Source organism: Onychomys torridus, chromosome 15 (assembly GCF_903995425.1).
Source record: "Onychomys torridus chromosome 15, mOncTor1.1, whole genome shotgun sequence".
In the NCBI taxonomy this organism is placed as follows: Eukaryota; Metazoa; Chordata; class Mammalia; order Rodentia; family Cricetidae; genus Onychomys; species Onychomys torridus.
In genome coordinates, this window is record NC_050457.1 from 27,940,680 (window position 1) to 27,958,874 (window position 18,195).

At 43.1% G+C, this 18,195-nt stretch overlaps 1 protein-coding gene across 1 annotated transcript in view; it reads left to right on the top strand.

The window, feature by feature from the left end:
• The window catches only part of LOC118596277 (baculoviral IAP repeat-containing protein 1b-like), a 42,711-nt gene extending 27,094 nt beyond the window's left edge, over positions 1 to 15,617 (top strand). Inside the window, exons 11-15 of the mRNA XM_036207069.1 lie at positions 4,235 to 4,402; positions 5,793 to 5,945; positions 6,260 to 6,346; positions 9,900 to 10,064; positions 14,373 to 15,617. Of these exons, the coding sequence (XP_036062962.1) occupies positions 4,235 to 4,402; positions 5,793 to 5,945; positions 6,260 to 6,346; positions 9,900 to 10,064; positions 14,373 to 14,737 (938 nt within the window). The 3' untranslated portion in view covers positions 14,738 to 15,617. The remainder of the gene's footprint in view (positions 1 to 4,234; positions 4,403 to 5,792; positions 5,946 to 6,259; positions 6,347 to 9,899; positions 10,065 to 14,372) is intronic.
• The last annotated feature ends 2,578 nt before the right edge of the window (positions 15,618 to 18,195 follow it).

Consider the following 18,195-nt stretch of genomic DNA (forward strand, 5'->3'; position numbering starts at 1 on the left):
TTGGGGGAACTTTGAGAAAATCAGGATAATTGTTAAGTCTTGGCTGGAATAGTTTGTGAGGCTGGACCAGCTCAACCAGCATCCTTGAAGCTGTTTTGGATGCAGAACTCTGAGGAGACTGTAACAGAGGCATTTTGATGCTGGATCACCTGGGCCATTTGTTTTCATTGGTGTCTGGTCCACTTGTTCTGAAAATACATAAACTTTAAAAAGTAGCATACATATCTTTATTAATACGAGTACAGGCTGTGTGTTGTACACAAGTTAGCCAAAGATGATTTTTTTTAAACACGCGCGCGCGCGCGCGCACACACACACACACACACACACACACACACACACCACCTCAGACACTGTCTCTCTGTAGAATTTTCAGCAGTTCTGTTTCCTAAGAAATACGCTTCCATTAAAAGTCAGCTTATATCTAAAACAGACGTTATTTATTCATCTATCCTCACCAAATCTTGATTGCCCACCTTGTGTCACTGCTACCTGCTGGGTGTACAATGAATAGTAGCGTTCTTAAAGTCTGGCTCTTGTTGGCCTTGGCAGCGACTTGAAGGGTATGGGAAACATGCAAATAAATGTAAACGCAGAGTTCCTTGAAGGAAGTGAAACAGCATGAGAGTCTAACTTTTGGAAACTACAGAACTAGAAGTTGGACGGAAACTCAGTAACTATGTGTCTTGATAGGGAGACAGGGTAGTGAGTTGCCCAAGGTCACAGTGTAGGATGGTGGCAGCTCCTGGGAAAGGATCATTTCAAATGGTGTATGTGCAGATAGAGGAGACTTGTGGTGACGGTGTGGCACCTAAAGGAGGTGTCGTCCTGCCTTATTTTGCTCTAGAATTAAAAAGAAGAAGAAAGTGACCTAGCCCTCAGGCGTTCCGGCGTGGCTTTGCAGCTCAGGTGGTGGCACATAGCCGATTTTTTTTTTTTTTTATGTTTGAGCAGGTAAAATATATGTTATTGTGTTCCCAAAAATATTATGCAGGCTAATAAACTTATTTGGGGTCAGAGAACAGGACGGCCACAATATTAAACATGAGGATAAGCAGTGGTAGCACACACCTTTAATCCTAGCATTCCAGAGACAGAAATCCCTCTGGATCTCTGAGTTCAAGGTCACATTAGAAACAGCCAGGCATGGTGACACTTGCCTTTAATCCCAGAAATCTAGCTTTTAATCCCAGGGAGTGACGGCAGAAAGTAGAAAGATATATAAGGCGTGAAGACCAGAAGCATTTGACTGGTTAAGCTTTTAGGCTTTGAGCAGCACAGCTGAGATCCATTCTGGATGAGGACTCAGAGGCATCCAGTCTGAGGAAACAAGACCAGCTGAGGAACTGGTGAGGTGAGGTAGATGTGGCTTGTTCTGTCTCTCTGATCTTCCAGCATTCACCCCAATAACTGGCCTCAGGTTTGTTCTTATTAATAAGACCTGTTAAGATTGCTGCTACATGTTGTGTGTTTTGTAGTCTTTCTAGGTTTATTTCTTTATGTCTATAGTCAGGATTTTCAGAGGGTCTTCCCCAATCAAACCTGATCCATATCAACCTGGAATGAATCCACAGCCTCTCATTTCCTGTGAAAATAAAAGCATAATCTCTCCCCCAAAGTAGCGTATCTTTTGACTTCTATTTTGAAGTCAAGACATTTTTAAAATGTACATGTTGGTCTAATCCAGCAGTATTCATAATCCAGTGTGTCTCAGCAGCTGTCACTCCTCCATCAGCAATCAGAAAATTCAAAGACAACACAGTAACATACAGAATTGACTCCCCAGGTATTTTCCATCTTTGCATGACTTTTTGTTTATGTTACTTTACTCTTTCTTTAAAGACTTTATTTTATTATTTTTAAACTATTTTTTTCTGTGACTCTCTATATACCATTTCTCTTTTCTCTCCCAAGCCTATGTACATTTTTAAACACACTGAAATCCGTTTAGAGGTTTCTTTCATCTGGATCTGTCTTTACTGTGTCTGTAATCTTTTCTGTCTGCATGAGCAAAACTGAGACCACTCTGCAGCTTAGATCACGGCTTGCTGGCAGCTGACTCCTCCCACCCCTGTGTTCCCCCAGAGCCCAGACTCATGGCAGAGGTACCAGTGGGAACCATGTTTATTGGCAGCTCTGGGAAGGTTTTGGTTCTATGCTGCTGTAGGTGTCTCCACCCAGTCCCACGCCATGGAGCAATGTGCTGTCCACTTCTCATAAACCCCACACAAGTGCTTGGTAGCAGGGCCTTCTAAAAGAGTCATGCCTCTGTTTGTTGTTGCAGTGAGTCTACCTGAAAGAAAGTGGTATGAGGAAGTTGCATTTGACTCTGTTTGTGTGTGTTTAGAACCTTTTGTAAGTTTTTTGTTTGTTGCTTTTTGTTTTTTGAAACAGTTTTTCTGTGTGTAGCTAGCTCTGGCTGTTGTGGAACTCACTCTGTAGATCAGGCTGGCCTTGAAATCACAAAGATCCACCTGTCTCTGCCTCTCTGAGTGCTGGGATTAAAGGCGTGTGCCACCCTGAACATTTTCTTAAGCTTTCTCAGGTTTTATGTGGATATATATGTTCCCACATTGAGTGCCATATGTAGGCAGAGTTTCTCTGTGTCTTGGCAATTGCTCCCAAGTAACCACACAGAGACGTATTATTAATTATAAATGCTCAGCTGATAACTTAGACTTGTCTCCAGCCAACTCTTACATCTTAAATTAACCCATTTCAATCAATTATGCGATACTGTGTGGATCATTGCGGATTACCTCATTTTGAACACGTCCTGCTCCCTCTGTGTCTGGCTGGAGACTCCTCTGACTCTGCTCTTCTTCTTCCCAGCATTCTCTCTGCCCCAATAATCCTGCCTAGCTATCATCCAATCAGCTTTCTAGTAACAATGAGAACAATACATCTTTACAGTGTACAAAGATTGTTCCATAGTATCTGGGTTGAGGCCTCTGGTTTCTACTACACTACCGATGCTGGGTCCTCACTAGGACTCTTCCTGAGTATCCTCTTGTTGCCCTGTGTTGTAGAGATCTTGAAACTTTGGGTCTGCAAGTCAGGTTCCTTCACATGCTCCAGCAAGTCATAGATGGGGTGGATGTTGGGGTGGCCCAAGTTATAACCCTGGGTCTGGGCCTGGGTAGCTAAGGGTTGGTCTTCCAGATGGGAAATGGGGACAGCTCTCCCATGTTTATAATTCGGGGGCTGGCTCACCTACACCTGGCTAATAGGATTGTTTCTCCTGCTTTTATGACCACAGGGCCAGCTCTCCCACCTGCCCCGGGTGTTGGTTTTAATTCTTGTATTTGTCATTAATTCACTTTGAGCTGCCTTTTATGAGTTGGAAGCAGGAGTCCAACTGTGCCCTTTTCCTTGTGCAAAACTATTTGTTCCCACACTGTTGGTTGGGGAGATGTTGAGGGAATCCCTGCAGGTTCCATACAGGGAAGCAAACCGCCAGAAGAGATAACAATGAAAACTCCATCAACTTGGATCAGACTTTGGGGAGTCTTATAACAGGCAGTTTATTCACAAGGGATTTAAGCCCAGTATAATATGGGGGAAAAATGTTTCCTGGTACAACACAATCCACACAGCACAAGAAAGCATAATTACATCGAAACCAACTTGGGGTACATGTCATTTCCTCCAAGAAGATGGGTTCTGGAGATAGGTTACCTCTACTAGCTTAAGGGACTGAGGGTCTGGCCTGGCCTTGTTCATACAGATAGTGTAGAGGTCATTCGGGATATTAGCTACCTCTGTCCTGGTTGGGGGAGGTTGGGGGAGCCTCTGGCTATTGGGTCATTTAGATTACTAACCACCTCCAGTCTTGGTTGTAGGAGCTTCATATGACCTGGGCCACCCGATAACACAGATCACTTCCAATTCTCAGCTTTCTGAGTGGTAGAACAGGTCTTTCATCTTTCCCATTGGAAAGACAATCTTGTATGCTTAACATTCCTGGTTTCTCTGGAGATCTGTGGGCTCCAGGACGTTCATACTATGCTCCCAACAAGTGTCTTATTTTGTGAGTCTAGAGAGCAGCACAGGGCTTCCCCTATGCTCTATGACCAGCAGATGTGGCAGACAGCAGGTTCTTCATGGAAGTGCTTCATAAAAAGATGTTAAGATCTCTGAGAAATTTTGTTATGAAAATATCTAAAAATCACAGCCCACTTGAGAACTCGCACTCGGGACTCTTGAGTGATGGAAACTATGTGCTGCTTTCCAGATCTACTCTTTGCTAACTTGGACAAATTCCCAAGCCTGAAAGAACTGTCTGTGGGACTAGATGGCATTCCAGATGTGCTTTCCATCATCCCAGGAGATTTCTCAAACCTCCACCACATGGAGAAGTTATCATTCCAAACTTCCACAGAGTCTGACCTCTCCAAACTGGGTAAGAACGGCACTGGGATCTCCCAGGTCATGTGTCAGCTGGAAAAGCTACTTGGCTAATAATTGTTAGAATCATGAAGTCATCATTAGTTAAAACTTTTTTGAGCCTGACAGCATGAACTGTGTCCATGGGAAGGTGTGGGAACAGTGCTCTTCCTCATTAAGAGGGCAGACATTTATTTGTAATCCCGAGTCTCTAGCAAGACTGGAATTGTTCTGAGCTCTACACAAATACTAACTCACTCTTCATACCACTGTGTGAGAGAAGATACAATGACTATTGCCGATTCTCAACTGGGGAAACTGAGGTCAATGATTGCTCAGGTTTATCTAGCTAAGAAAATGTGTCTTCAAAAGAGAAGGTTTGACTCCAGGACCTGAGGTTTAAACTCCCAGCACACTTCCTCTCCAAGGCAGTTTGTGGAGTTCTTTTCTTTTGCTGTTTTTTTAGTGGCACTTGCAGATGAGGGAGGAAATCTGACTGGGGGCAACCTGGACCTTTCCTCCACTTCTATCCATCCCAGCCTCCTGTTGATGGACAGCTGTGCAGACATCTTTCTAGAACATGTCATTTAGCAAAATGACTCAGGCACTGTCAGATCCTTAATTTGTTAAACCCTGAACACTGAGGACTAAAGAAATACAAACCTGGGACTGAAATGCAGGTCAAAAAATCACTAAGGCTAGGCATTGTGGCTCATGTCTCTAATCACAGCACTTGGGAGGCTGCCACAGGACTATCATAACTTAAAGCCAGCCTAGCTATGTGGTGATTTCCAGGCCAACACTACCACCACCACCACCAACAATAAAAACCCAACTAAACAACAGAAAAATTCTGTCCAATGAGATGGGTCAATGGGTGCTTGCTGTCAAGTCCAATAACAGGTTGGGTCTGTGGGGTCCCATGGCAAAAGGATAGAACAGATTTCCCCCAAGTTGTCCTTTTGTGTACACACACACACACAGAAAGAGAGAGAGAGAGAGAGAGAGAGAGAGAGAGAGAGAGAGAGAAAAAGAGAGAGAGAGAGCAGATTGTTTAACTAAAAACATTTTTAAGTTGTGCTTCAGAGTTGTCCCCTCTTTTATGTGACTCTGTACAGAATTCCTGCTGCATCAGTGCAGTGGGTAAACACAGACATCAGGGCACTGATGCTGAAGGTGAAACATGGAAATGAGAAAACTGATCTGGAGAGGGTCAGGAACCTGCCTCAGGTCTTCTGCTCACTAATCAGTTGAGGAAGCTGAGCACACGCCCAATGTGGCCTGAGCACTACATCACTGTGTCACTGTCTGTTTAATGGCGTGGCTGGAGATTATGGACTGAGAGGCCAGTCCAGGTAGGAATTTGTAACCTTCTTTACTTTCTGACTATCCTTCATCTTTTCCAGTTAAATTGATTCAGAGCTCTCCAAATCTCCAAGTTTTCTACCTGAAATGTGATTTCTTTTTGAATTGTGAGTCTCTCATGACTGTGCTTGCTTCCTGCAAGAAACTCAGAGAGATTGAGTTTTCTGGACGATGCTTTGAAGCCATGTCATTTGGTAAGAACTATACAACGTTGATTTAAATGCTCCTGTGCACAAAGTCATTAAATACTCTAGAATTAAAAGTCTGCTGGTGTCACAGAAACTGTGACAGCTCCTGACTTCAGTGAGTCTTTCTCAACAATGAAGTGCATCTGTGTCTACCACATAATCATTTCCTTTTCAGAATTGTTTCCTCTGCTTAGTCATAGTAATTCATTCTGAATATTATATCACCTTTTATCACTTTTGAAACACTCTCACTTCAGTGGTATTTCTCTGTGCCACAGGAAATGTATCTGAACTAACTATATTTCATTTTCCCTTTCTAGTCACCATTTTGCCAAATTTTGTGTCTTTGAAGATATTGAATCTTGAACACCAACAGTTTCCAGATAAGGAAACATCAGGAAAGTTTGGTGAGTTTATAAACATTGTTCCTTAACGTATTCTTTATCCCCCTCCTCCTCCTCCTCCTCTTCAGTGAACCTACAACGAAGCAAGCTGTGCACAGTTGTCCTTGACATCATGGCAGCTGGGTCCAGGACCTCTGCTCATGTAAACACTACAAGATGCTCCACTCCATGATATAAAATGGTGCAGTGTTTGCTCATGACCCTACATATCCTCCTTATACTATAAACCACCTCTCAATTGCTTACAATACCTCATGCAATGTAAATGCTATGTAAACAAGTGTTGCACTGTGTTCTTCTGGGAATAATGGTGTGTGTGGGGGAAATGTCTGTACACATTTGGCACAGACATGATTTTTAAAGATTGAACCTGTGGTTGGTGGAATGTGCCAATACAGAGGGTCAGCTGAACCAGCTGTGCTGGTCCTTAGGAGGACACCATAGTGATGCTCAATATCACCCCCAGATGCCATCACTGTTGGTCCCACACATCCTCACACTTGATCTCATTAAATACAATGTCGTCAGACTTACTGACTTCTTAGGAGAGAATTTGGTCATGATAGCACTGTGTAACTTCATACTCTGGCACCCACTCCAAACATGCTATGCCCTTTTTGTTTCCAAGGTTTCAGAATACATACTAAAACTTTTTAAAAAAATCTTTTAATTAAAAAAATTTTTTTAATTAATTAATTTTTTAATTACACTGATGATATTCATTAATTACACTAATGATATTAATTATATTTGTAGTATTCACTGACTACATTTGCAGTATTCATTCAATAATTACATTTATGATATTCATTAATTGTATTGATTTATTACATTCATGATATTATGTCCTGATACTACTGTCCATTTGTGGGGTTTTTTTCCATCATACAGATCAAAGATTCTGTACTTAGGAAATCATTGCTCTATATTCCTTTCTTCTCAATCTTGAGATAACGTCTAATCTTTCTGTTTCTATGAATTTGTATATTCTATATATTTCATGTAATATAATTCTATAGTATTTGTCCTTTTTTAATGTAAAAACATTTTATGTACAACGGCAGGAGAAATAATACTCAGATAGTTTGAACATCAAAACAGGTTATAATTTAAAAGTCCAGGGTTATTTTAAACAGTAAAATATTTTCTCTGTAGGAAATAGTATAAATGATAACATTTCCCAATAAGCCCTTTTAAGCCAAATGGTACCTGAATTATCAATATACATATAAATATTGATGAGATTCTGGGATACAGAATAAACCTATCTTCATCTGTTCAGAGAGCTATGTTTTACTTAAGTAAAACTATTTAGTTTAAGAAACCTAATCTGTGATAAATCAAGTTGAACAAAACAGTAAGTGTAGAGTTTATATACTTTTTTCAAGTTACAAAATGTTTAGAAAAGTAATGTGATTCCATGGAAAACACTAACAGGTTATAAAAAAAAAAGTGGGAGACAATGGTGATATGAGGTACAGAGCTCTGCCTCCATACTACTTCCCAGACTTTAGTGTGCATAAGGAGAGCCTGCCCGCGCCCACATCCTCCCTCCCCCCACTTCTCTTCCCTTGTGTGGAGGCAGCTGCTGTGTGCTTGCTTTGGAGGTGCTGGCAGTCAGGTGTGGGGAAGCTGGTCCTGGAGGTGCTGGAAGTCAGGTGTGGGGAAGCTGGTCCTGGAGGTGTGGGCAGTCAGGTGTGGGGAAGCAGCAGAGACATCATCAGGTCACTGTCATGTGTCACAGGTTAACTGTGTAAAATGCCCACTGACTAGAAAGATAGTCAAGTATCTCTACTGCTGGAGAAGAAACTTACAAATACTAAAACAGGAGGCTGGGTGGACATAAGGAAGCAAGTATTTGGATTCCTGTGCCCAGTTTGGAATGAGGCCTTAATGGAGTGAATTGTTTCTCCTTTTTCAAAATGAGTGCGTACAGACTGTCACTGTGAGCTTGAGGATTTTCCTCACCGAGGTCTGCCCAAATGACAGACTTTTCAGGAAAAAGGCTTGGGAGGTGGCTCAGCAAGTAAGAGGCCTGGCACCAAGGTTGACAACCTGAGTTCGATCCCTGGGACCCATATGATGGAACGAGAGAGCCCCCTTGTGTAAGCTGTCCTCTGCCTCTAAACCCCTAAACCCACGCCAGGACACACACATGTCAACACACACACAATAAATACATACAGATGTAATTTCAGTTTTTAAATGTCTGGAAGAAAGAAAGAACCACAAATTGGAAATATTGGTGCAGACTGGATTTGTTAGCCATAAACATACATAATTCTATGCCCATATGTAGAAATCTAGGTTTCTATACACAGGAATCTCTCGGGATAGTCACATGAGACCAGAGTGCACTTTACTAGTAATAGACATCGGTGCTCAGCTGCTCATTTCTTTTTCTATTTTAAAGTTTTGTTTTCTGTATCCAGAGCTGGGATAATTTCTTTCAGCGGGTAGATGTCTTAAGTATGCCATTTGAGAAAGATCACTTAGAACCTGACAGTTGGTTGCACGTGCCTGTGATTCCAGTCCTGGGAGGGTGAGGCAAGGGCATTATGAGTTCCAGTGTAGCGTGAGCTATAGCGTGAGACAGTCTTTTAAAAGCCAAAATAAATCATTTAACCCAACTAAATGAAACTCCTGTCCTATGTATACTAATATAACTAGTGTTAGTTCACATTGAAACTGAAATTTCATATCCAGCTTTGCTGGTGTAAGTGGATGTGACAAGAACAAGGTCTTCATAGGCGTTTCCACAGGTGGCTGGGTAGAGCTGCTGGCTACCATTCTTGCTTTGTGTTTATAGAAACAATGGAGCAAAGCCAAGGTCAGTTATTGAGTATGTTTGTGACTGTGTGCATATGTGCATGTCAGGGGCATGGAGATGGAACCCAGGGTCTCAAGCTCGCTAAGCAAGCGCTGTGTCACTGTGTCAACTGCCCAGATCCCCGGACTTGATTTTAAATACCCTTTCCTAAAAGAATCAGTCTGCGGAGACGTGGTTCATTGAGAACTGAAACAGGGAAGCCAAAGACAAATCTGGAACATTGGTCCATGGCAGGAAGTTTTCAAAATAGTTTCTGTGGGGCCTCGGAAGTAGACTTGGTGATCACGTGGTGTACAGTGTCCTGCTAAACACCAGTGAACTTGGGGAGGAAGGCTGCCCAGGGGTGAGCCATGCTTTAGTGCTCAGTGTGGGTCTCCTCAGCATGGAGTCACTGGGGTGATGGCAGGAGGTGGGATGGTAAAGAAGGGTGTGGGGTGAGGGTTTTGTGGATCAGTAGAGTGACCTGCGGCCAGAGGAGGCCTGGCTGTGGGAACAGAAGTGGAAATGGAAAGACAGTCCGGATCTGTGTTGGGGAGATGGAGGAACCAGCTGCAGAGAGCAGCAGGGAGCAGCTGTGTGCTGACCCCTTCTCTTTTCCTTGGAGAGGACAGTGAGGAGGAGGGTCTCTGCTAGGTGGGGCCTCCCAGACTGCAGAAGGTCTAGGTCATCAGCTGCTCACTCCTGCTGGGACTACTACTGAGGATGGCTTTGTGGTGTCTCCTACAGCACAGGCTCTGGGTTCTCTCAGGGACCTGGAAGAACTGCTCCTTCCCACTGGGGACGGGATTCACCAAGTGGCCAAACTGATTGTCCGGCAGAGTCTGCAGCTTCGGTGTCTCCGAGTTCTTGCCTTTAAGGAGACTTTGGATGACGACAGTGTGATGGAAATTGGTGAGTTTCCCTCAGGGAAGGGTTTCTCCTGTGTGGAAGCAGTGGCCTCACTGGAGCTGTCTGCTGCGAATGTCTATCCAAACATCTCACCTCCGAACTGTTCAACCTACCTCCTCATTTCCATTCTCAGCTGCTTCCTCTCACGCCCTTCTGCAGTTGTCGGTTCATCCTGGGCAGACTGGGCAGGCCAATTGCCTCTTTGGGAGCTGTAGAAGCCATCTTCGCTGGGCCTCACTCATGTATGCTAGGCCAGTGTTCTACCCTTCACCGCAGCCCAGGCAGGTCTGTAGGACACTTGGTATTTCACCAGCCTGGCGGAATACTCTTTTTGTTCTTTAAGTGTTTACAACATGTTTAGGAAGGTGTGGAGTCTGCAGATAAGGCCGAACTAGATTCTCCAGTTCATGGTCTTGGGAATTTTGTTATCTGAGTACATTTAAACCGAGGTTAAAACACAGACCATCACCAATGCCAGAAGCCTAGGTTCGATCCCTAAGTAAATAATGAATTAATCGACCTCTGCCCCTTGTCTACCTTCCTTATGGCTCACAGCATATGCAGAGCTGTGAGATCTTTCTGGTAGACTAGGGCTCCTCACCTGTGAGGCCACTTCCTGCCTTACTCTCGATGCTTGTATGTTAATAAGAGGCATCCAGAACTCTTTCCATGTCTTTTTCCTGCTTTTAAATCTATGTACCTAATTTTAAAGCAAGTCTCTTTTACAGTTACAGAGGTAGACTTACAAGTTCAATCTAGGAAGGAGTTCTGTTGGTGAAGTGCTTGCCTAGCGTGCACAGAGCCTTGGGCTTGATCCCTAGCACAACACACAAACAGGCATAGTGGTTATAATGGCACACATCTGTAATGCCAACACTCAAGAGGCAGAGGCAAGAGGACCATCATCACATAGTGAGCCAGGGGCCAGTCTGTGATACAGGAGACCCTGCCTCAGAACAATCAAAAACCCCCACCATCACCCAAATAGTAAATGGTACAAATCTGAGGTTGCAGAAATGCCAAATCTGTAAGTATCTCCAGTCCCTGCGTGAAGTGCTCAGTGTGAGATGCAGCAAGCTCCCAGGAGGGGTTGCTAAGGAGCCGAGGACAGGAGAATCCATAGCACTTAGTAGCCAGACAATCCATTGGAACCTTTGAGCTCCAGGTTCAGTGAAAGACTGGTCTCAAAAAGTAAGGTGCAATTGAGAGGACATCCATCATTCACTTCTGGTCTCCACAAATACCCACACATGCATGTGGATCACACTCACACATCCCACACACACCCACACACACATACAGAAATTTTAAAACAAAAATACAATCCATTAATCTTTTATTTACATTGGACATATTTATAACTACAGTTGAATGTTTACTTGTTTTTTGAGACAGTGACTGTTGATTAATAGTCCAGCCTGGACTTGACCTTGCTATGTGGCCCTCAGTGGCCCTGAACTCTTGCATTAGCCTCCCCAGAGCAGAGATGGCAGGGGTGTGTCAGCCCTCTGTGTATTTTTGTTTGGTATTGGTTTCTTTATTTCTTCCATAGGATATGTGGGTTTTTTTTTTCCTGCTTCTTTGCTTCCTATACTTATTAGCTTCTTAATTACACATTCTCTCTTTCTTCAGGGGGTGGTTAGGTAGGGTCTACTCTATAGCCCAGGCTGGTTTCAAACTCACTGTGTACTTCAAGTTGGTTTTAAATCCATGGCCATCTTCTTATTTCAGATTTCAAGGCTTATTGTGGCCATGCATAGCTCCAGCTCTACATTTTTTCACTCTGTTATCTTGGATAATAAAATTTGCAACTTGAATACTATAAATTAATATATGAATACACACTTTTGCCACTTTATGAGTCAGGTTCCTGGAAGATTTAAGTTCTATTTATTTGGGTTGTCAAGATGGCTTAGCAGGTTTACTGCCAAGCCTGAAGACTGAAGTTTGATCCCACAACATGAAAGAAGAGAATTAGCTGTCCAGAATTATTGTTCTCTTACCTTCATATACATGCTGTGCATGTGCGCACACACACACACACACACACACACACACACACACACACTAAAAATACTTAAATTACATCCTACATTCACCTTCTACCTCTTGCATGTCATTTATTTTGGATCCTAATGCATTTTAACTCTTCAATTAGTATTTTAAACAGTTCTGGGCTTAGTATTCTCAAACTAGATTTGCTTATTTTATTTTTTAATGTTGGTGTTTTTGAGACAGGGTCTCCTATGTTGCCCAGACTGGTAACAAACTTGCAGTAACCTTCCACCTCTGTGTCCTGAGTGCTGGTGTCCCTGTCTCTGTGCCTGCTGTAGATTTCCGGCCGTCATTGCTCCTGAGCCTCCCATGTTTCCATTCAGCCCCTGCTGGAGGACTCTGTTAGCATTTCTTCTACTCTGGGTCAGCTAGTCATGACTTTTCCCATTTTAATGATATGAAAATGGTGTTTGTCTTCATCTTTGAAATACTTTCTCAGTGCATTCTTTTTGGAGTTACTTTACTTAGGTTTCTGGCCTGTATCATTTCTTTTGTTTAGTGTCCATTCTCAGTGTTTTCATGATATGATTGATGTCCTTAAGGGTGAGGTGTCTTTTTCCCCAACTCAGTAGCTTTTAAGATTTACTTTCTTTTTTTCTACAGAGTCTCTCTATGTAGCCCAGGCTGGCCCAGAACTCCTAATCCTCCTGCTTCAGCATCCGGAGCAGCTGGAACTAGAAGCTTTGGTTTGTGGCAGTGGACATACACTTCATTTTGTCTTCCCTAAGTCCGTATGTTGAAGTCCTAACCCCAAAGTGACTGCATTTGGAAATAGGGAACTAGTTATGGCCACCAAGCCAACTAAAACCGCAGCTGAGTTCAGCATGACTGGGGTGGCTATTCTACCTGGGGTCTGGAGAACTGATGGGGTCTGAGGCTTGACAGCTATTCGTCAGCTTTAGGGCATTCTTAGGCAATGCATTCTGCCAAATTCTCCCTCGCTGTTTCCTTCTGCATACAGCAGAACTCAACCTGATTTGGGGCCAGGGAAAGGCCGTGGAGGTGAGGTTACTGCTAAGACCTTCTATATAATGGTGGAGGCTGAGCAAGGAGAGGAGGCATTGACATTCTGAATAGTAAAACCACCCATATCCTAGAACCAGGTGCATTTGAAGAACTTTTCAGAATCAGCACTTAAGTGTCTGGAGTGAGAGGCAGAAGTTCTAAAGAGAGAGGAGAGGAAGGGAAATGTCCTGCTGGGGTGGACACACCTGCACGGGTGTGTTAGAGATGCTGGATTGCATCTTGTGACTGCTCAGCACTGTTACTTTATAAATGCTGTTTAAAGTGCTAATTCCAGGTGTGGTGGCACATGCCTGTAATCTCAGCACTCAGGAGGCAGAGGCAGGCAGATCTCTGTGTAAGTGCAAGGCCAGCCTGGTCTGCACAGTGAGTTCCATGCCAGCCAGAGCTACATAGAGAGAGTTGGTCTTTAAAAAGTCTATGAACAGAACAGAGTAGGGACACAGTTCTGAGAATTAACACTGAAGCCAAACCCCTGCTAGGTGCCCACTTCCAGTCATGGACTCTGGTTGAGACCTTACCCTAGCCTGCATTTCCTCCAGAGCTCTAAGTAACCAGGAGGTCATCTGGGCAAACTGGAGAGCAGTCACAGTGAGAGGACATGCTTTAGGGCTGTCCCCTTCCATTCTCTGCAAAAAGGGAGACGCTGTTGCCACCATTTCTCAGTCCCTATAATGTAACCTGTTCCACAGCTGTGCCCTGCCTTGGCATGTCCTCCTGTGAGACCAGAAGAGAAGTCCACATTGCCCAGAGAGCCAAAATTCTGTGCTGGACTTCCTGGCTTCTGCTTCCTCCAAACTGCTTGCAGTTTGACCAGGTGGTTCCCTACCAAGCAAGCAGCTCTTGAGGGTTTTCAAAGAGTGATCTCTAAAAAACTGTTTAAAGCTAAACTTTGTAGCGCATGCCTTTAACCCAAATATCAGAAGGCAGAGGTAGGAAGATGTGAGTGCTAGGCCAGCCTTGTCTACATAAGTGAATTCTAGGCCAGCCTCATCTACATAAGTGAATTCAAGGCTATCCTCATCTATATAAGTGAGTTCTAGGCCACCCTTATCTACATAAATAAGTTCCAGGCCAGGTAAGGTTATGTAAGTAGGACCTGGTCTTGGGGAAAAAAATGCTGAGCAATCTCTGCTTTCATTGGTGGGTATGAGGTTAGTTACAATACCTTGTAAGCTTTACTCAAGTCCTTGGTATTTTGTCAAAATAAATATTTCGGTTTGCTCTTTCCAGCCAAGGGAGCAACCAGCGGAGGTTTCCAGAAACTTGAGAACTTAGATCTTTCAATGAATCACAAGATTACAGAGGAAGGGTACAGACATTTCTTTCAAGCCCTGGAGAACCTGCCAAACTTGCAAGTGCTCAACATTTCCAGGCATCTTCCAGAATCCATCCAAGTTCAGGCCACCACTGTGAAGGCTCTGAGTCAGTGTGTGTCCCGACTGCCCAGCCTCATCAGGCTTGAGATGCTCAGTTGGCTTCTGGATGAAGAGGACATGAAGGTGATTAATGCTGTGAAGGAGAGACACCCTCAGTCCAAATGCTTGATTGTTCACTGGAGGTGGGTAGTGCCCTTCTCTCCTGTCATTCAGAAGTGAGGGATGCAGCTGAAGATTACTGGAGATCTCAAAACCCAATTTTCTATTACATTTCACTCCAGACAAGCATGGTGTACCCAGTCTTAAGAGATTGAGACAGGGGATCAAGAGGTTGAGTCTAGCTGGGTTACATAAGAAGACCTGCTGATGATCCAAATCCTTCACTATTACATACACAAGAATATTCCTAAACTGTCAGGCTGGTAACTGTTTGAAAGCCTGCACGCCCACACTGAGCTATGACAAGCAGTCAAGTCCTTGGCAATCCTCGTATGGTCCTCCTGTCTAAAGACTAGAGCATCACTCAAGTTCATACCAAGAATCCTCCATTGCCAAGGTCAACAGGAAGGGGTGGGGAAAGGAACATTGATCTGTGTAGAAGACGCAAGGAAGGCACATTTGATGGACGTAAGGAATGGCCAGTTTAAGGATGAGTCCCACCCATGAGGAAGCACGAGTCGACTTTAGCACAGGATGCAGAAAACTCTTTGCAGAGATGCTCTTTAGTCTTTGCAGGGCTTTTGTATAGTCTCCAGCCTTGGTGTGGCCATGCTTGCTCACACCATCTCCCATCCATTGCTGATGGGAGGAAGAAAGTGGGCTTAGAGAAAATTGCTTTTGTTCCAGAGGCTTTTGGGAGTTACATATGACAGCTTTATAACTTTGTTGGGAATCCAGTCCATTTTATGTGATTTAATCTTGTAAGAATTTCTGGGTATATTAACTTGATTGTGATGATTGTCATTTCATACTTGTCACTGCTCTGGAGGTGGTGGGACCTGGAGAATGGAGTCAATAAATGAAGCGGACTACAATCTCATGCAATAGCCAGCTTTATTCAGAGCATCAGACAATTTATACTCTGGGGGTTAAGTGAGGTCACCTAAATAAAGTTCTTTTGTGTTCAAGCTGTAGACAATCACAAAAACAAGCCACATATGGCAAAAACATGTTTTTCTACAGAAGAGCAGTTCTCAACTTGTTGGTCAAGATCATTTGGGGGTCAAATGACCCCTTCACAGCAGTCACCTAAGACCATCAGAAAACACAGATATTTACATTATGATTCGTAAAAATAGCAAAGCTACAGTTGTGAAGTAGCAACAGAAATAATTTTATGATGGGGGGGTCACAACATGAGGAGATGTATTAAAGGACTACAACATTAGGAAGGCTGAGAACCACTCTAAAGAGGCAGATAAAGGATAATTTAAGCATTTAATTGAATAACAACAGCAAGCAATAATGAGTAATCTAAAATAAACTCAGTCCTATCTGCTACACCTGGGAGGAACACAAAAACACATTCCAAGAACACATTCCATGTTTTGAAGAAATCACAAGCACTCAGAATTCTCCGCACATGACTATTCTTAGACCATGTCCCGACACACAATGTATATAAGAAACACCTATGTACTTTAAATATATATGCCTTTTATTTTTCAGTTATCCTACAATAAATCTTGGGAGAAGATTCCCAAAGTTAAAAATAAAAAATAATTAGCATTGGTTATCTCTGAGAACTGAGGTAGGCAGTCTTAATTATTTCCTCCCTTTTGTCCTATTTTGTTTTCCAAATTGCCTGTTATTTTAATATTTAATATAAAAATTCAGGCTTGAGGTGTAGTTCAAAAGTGTGTGCCTAGTGTTTCTGAGATCCTAAGCATAATCTCCAGCACTACTGAAAATACATAAGAAAACAGTATAAAATTAAGTAAGGCCTAGAGAGATGTCTCAGCAGTTAAGAGCACTGGCTGCTCTTCCAGAAGACCTGGCTCTGTGGTTAAAAGCAGTCATCGTTCTTGCAGAGAACCCAGGTTCAATTCCCATCACTCCCATGGCAGTTTAGAGTCACCTGAAACTCCAGTTTTAGGAAATTCAACATCCTTTTCTGGCTTCTCTGGATACCAGTCAAACACATGGTACACACATATATATGCAGACAAAACACCCATGCCCATAAAACAAAAATTAAGTCTTTTAAAAAGAAAAAAGAAACATTTCTAATATGAGTTCAATGGTTCTGATTTATTCCTCAGCACTGAAAAAGGAAAAAAAAAAAACCCACCAAAAACTACTGAAATGTCTATTTCTGGTCACATACTCCATATTCCAAATCTCTGACTCCTGCTCATCCCCATCTCCTTATGCTTCCTCTCACTCTGGCCACTGGCCTCCTTTCTTGTCCTTGACTATTCCACACACATTTTTATACAAAGGCACTTGCTGTTGCTTTTCCTAGGATGTTCTCTCTCTTATGCCATGGTTTGGAAATGCAATCCCTACTGTGAGCTACTAGGAATGGGGACTTAATCTACTGTGCTTACAGCTGGGGCCTTTGGAAGGTGTTTAGGAGAAGGTCATCAAGATGAAGCTCCCCCTGAATCCTAGTGGCTTCCTGAGAGGCCAAGTATGAACACACACACAAAACACACAAATAATGCTCATTGCCTCTTACGGTATTATACCTGATTCAAGCTCAGCACACTAGACAAAAGCATCAGCCCTGAACCTCCAGAACTGTGAGCCAATATAAGCTTTCTAACCACCCCCACAGGCTATTTTCCATTTTGTGTCTGAGATGATAGAGTGCAGGTGTATGTGTGGGTATGCACATGCCCATGTCTATGTGCCAAAGGTCATCATGGGTATCTTTGTCACCGCCTGCACTATTCCCTTGAGACCCTGGAACTTGGGGCTTTGAGGCTCAGCTGACGGCCGACAAACCAGTGACGCTCTTGCTGTCCCTCTGCACTGCCCTTCTCCCACTGAGCCATCCCCACTGCCCATTTCCCTTTGTTGTTATTGTATCAGATGTGGTCTCACGTTGGCCAGGCTGGTCTTAAATGATGAATCTACCACCTCAGCTTTTCAAGTGACTGGTGCTGTATCACATGCCAACATACCAGGCATCCTGGTTTCCCCAAGAGCAATTCCCAGCACTTAAAAAAGTTGAGTATTTGCCAGAATGAATAACTTCATCCAAGTAAATGTATTGGGTACTAAAGGGAATTAAAATTAATGTTAATGTCTAATATCTGGTTGGAAGTTAACTGGATATATTAGTAATTAAGTTTAACTGCAAATTAACCAATTAAGCTATGCCAAATCTATAATAGCCAATAGTCATGAAAGGTAATATTCCCTCTAAAAGCTCAAGTCATATTTTGCAAAGCTACTTACTAGGTACTGACTATTCATTAACTTAATAATACTTACTTGATGGCTAACATGCTAGGCACATAGGGAGCTTAGTTAATTCAGTTTACCTAGTCAAAACTTAGGAAAGGAATCGCTGTTACCATATTTTTATGGTAGTGAAGGTGAAACCCAGGGCCTTGTACATGTAAGGTAAGTTCTACCGTGGGCTCCATCTCCAGCTCAACAGAGCTCTCTCTTAACCTTTTCCTCCAGAGGTGAATGAACCAGGGAGAAGCCTGAGTGCTTGACACCAA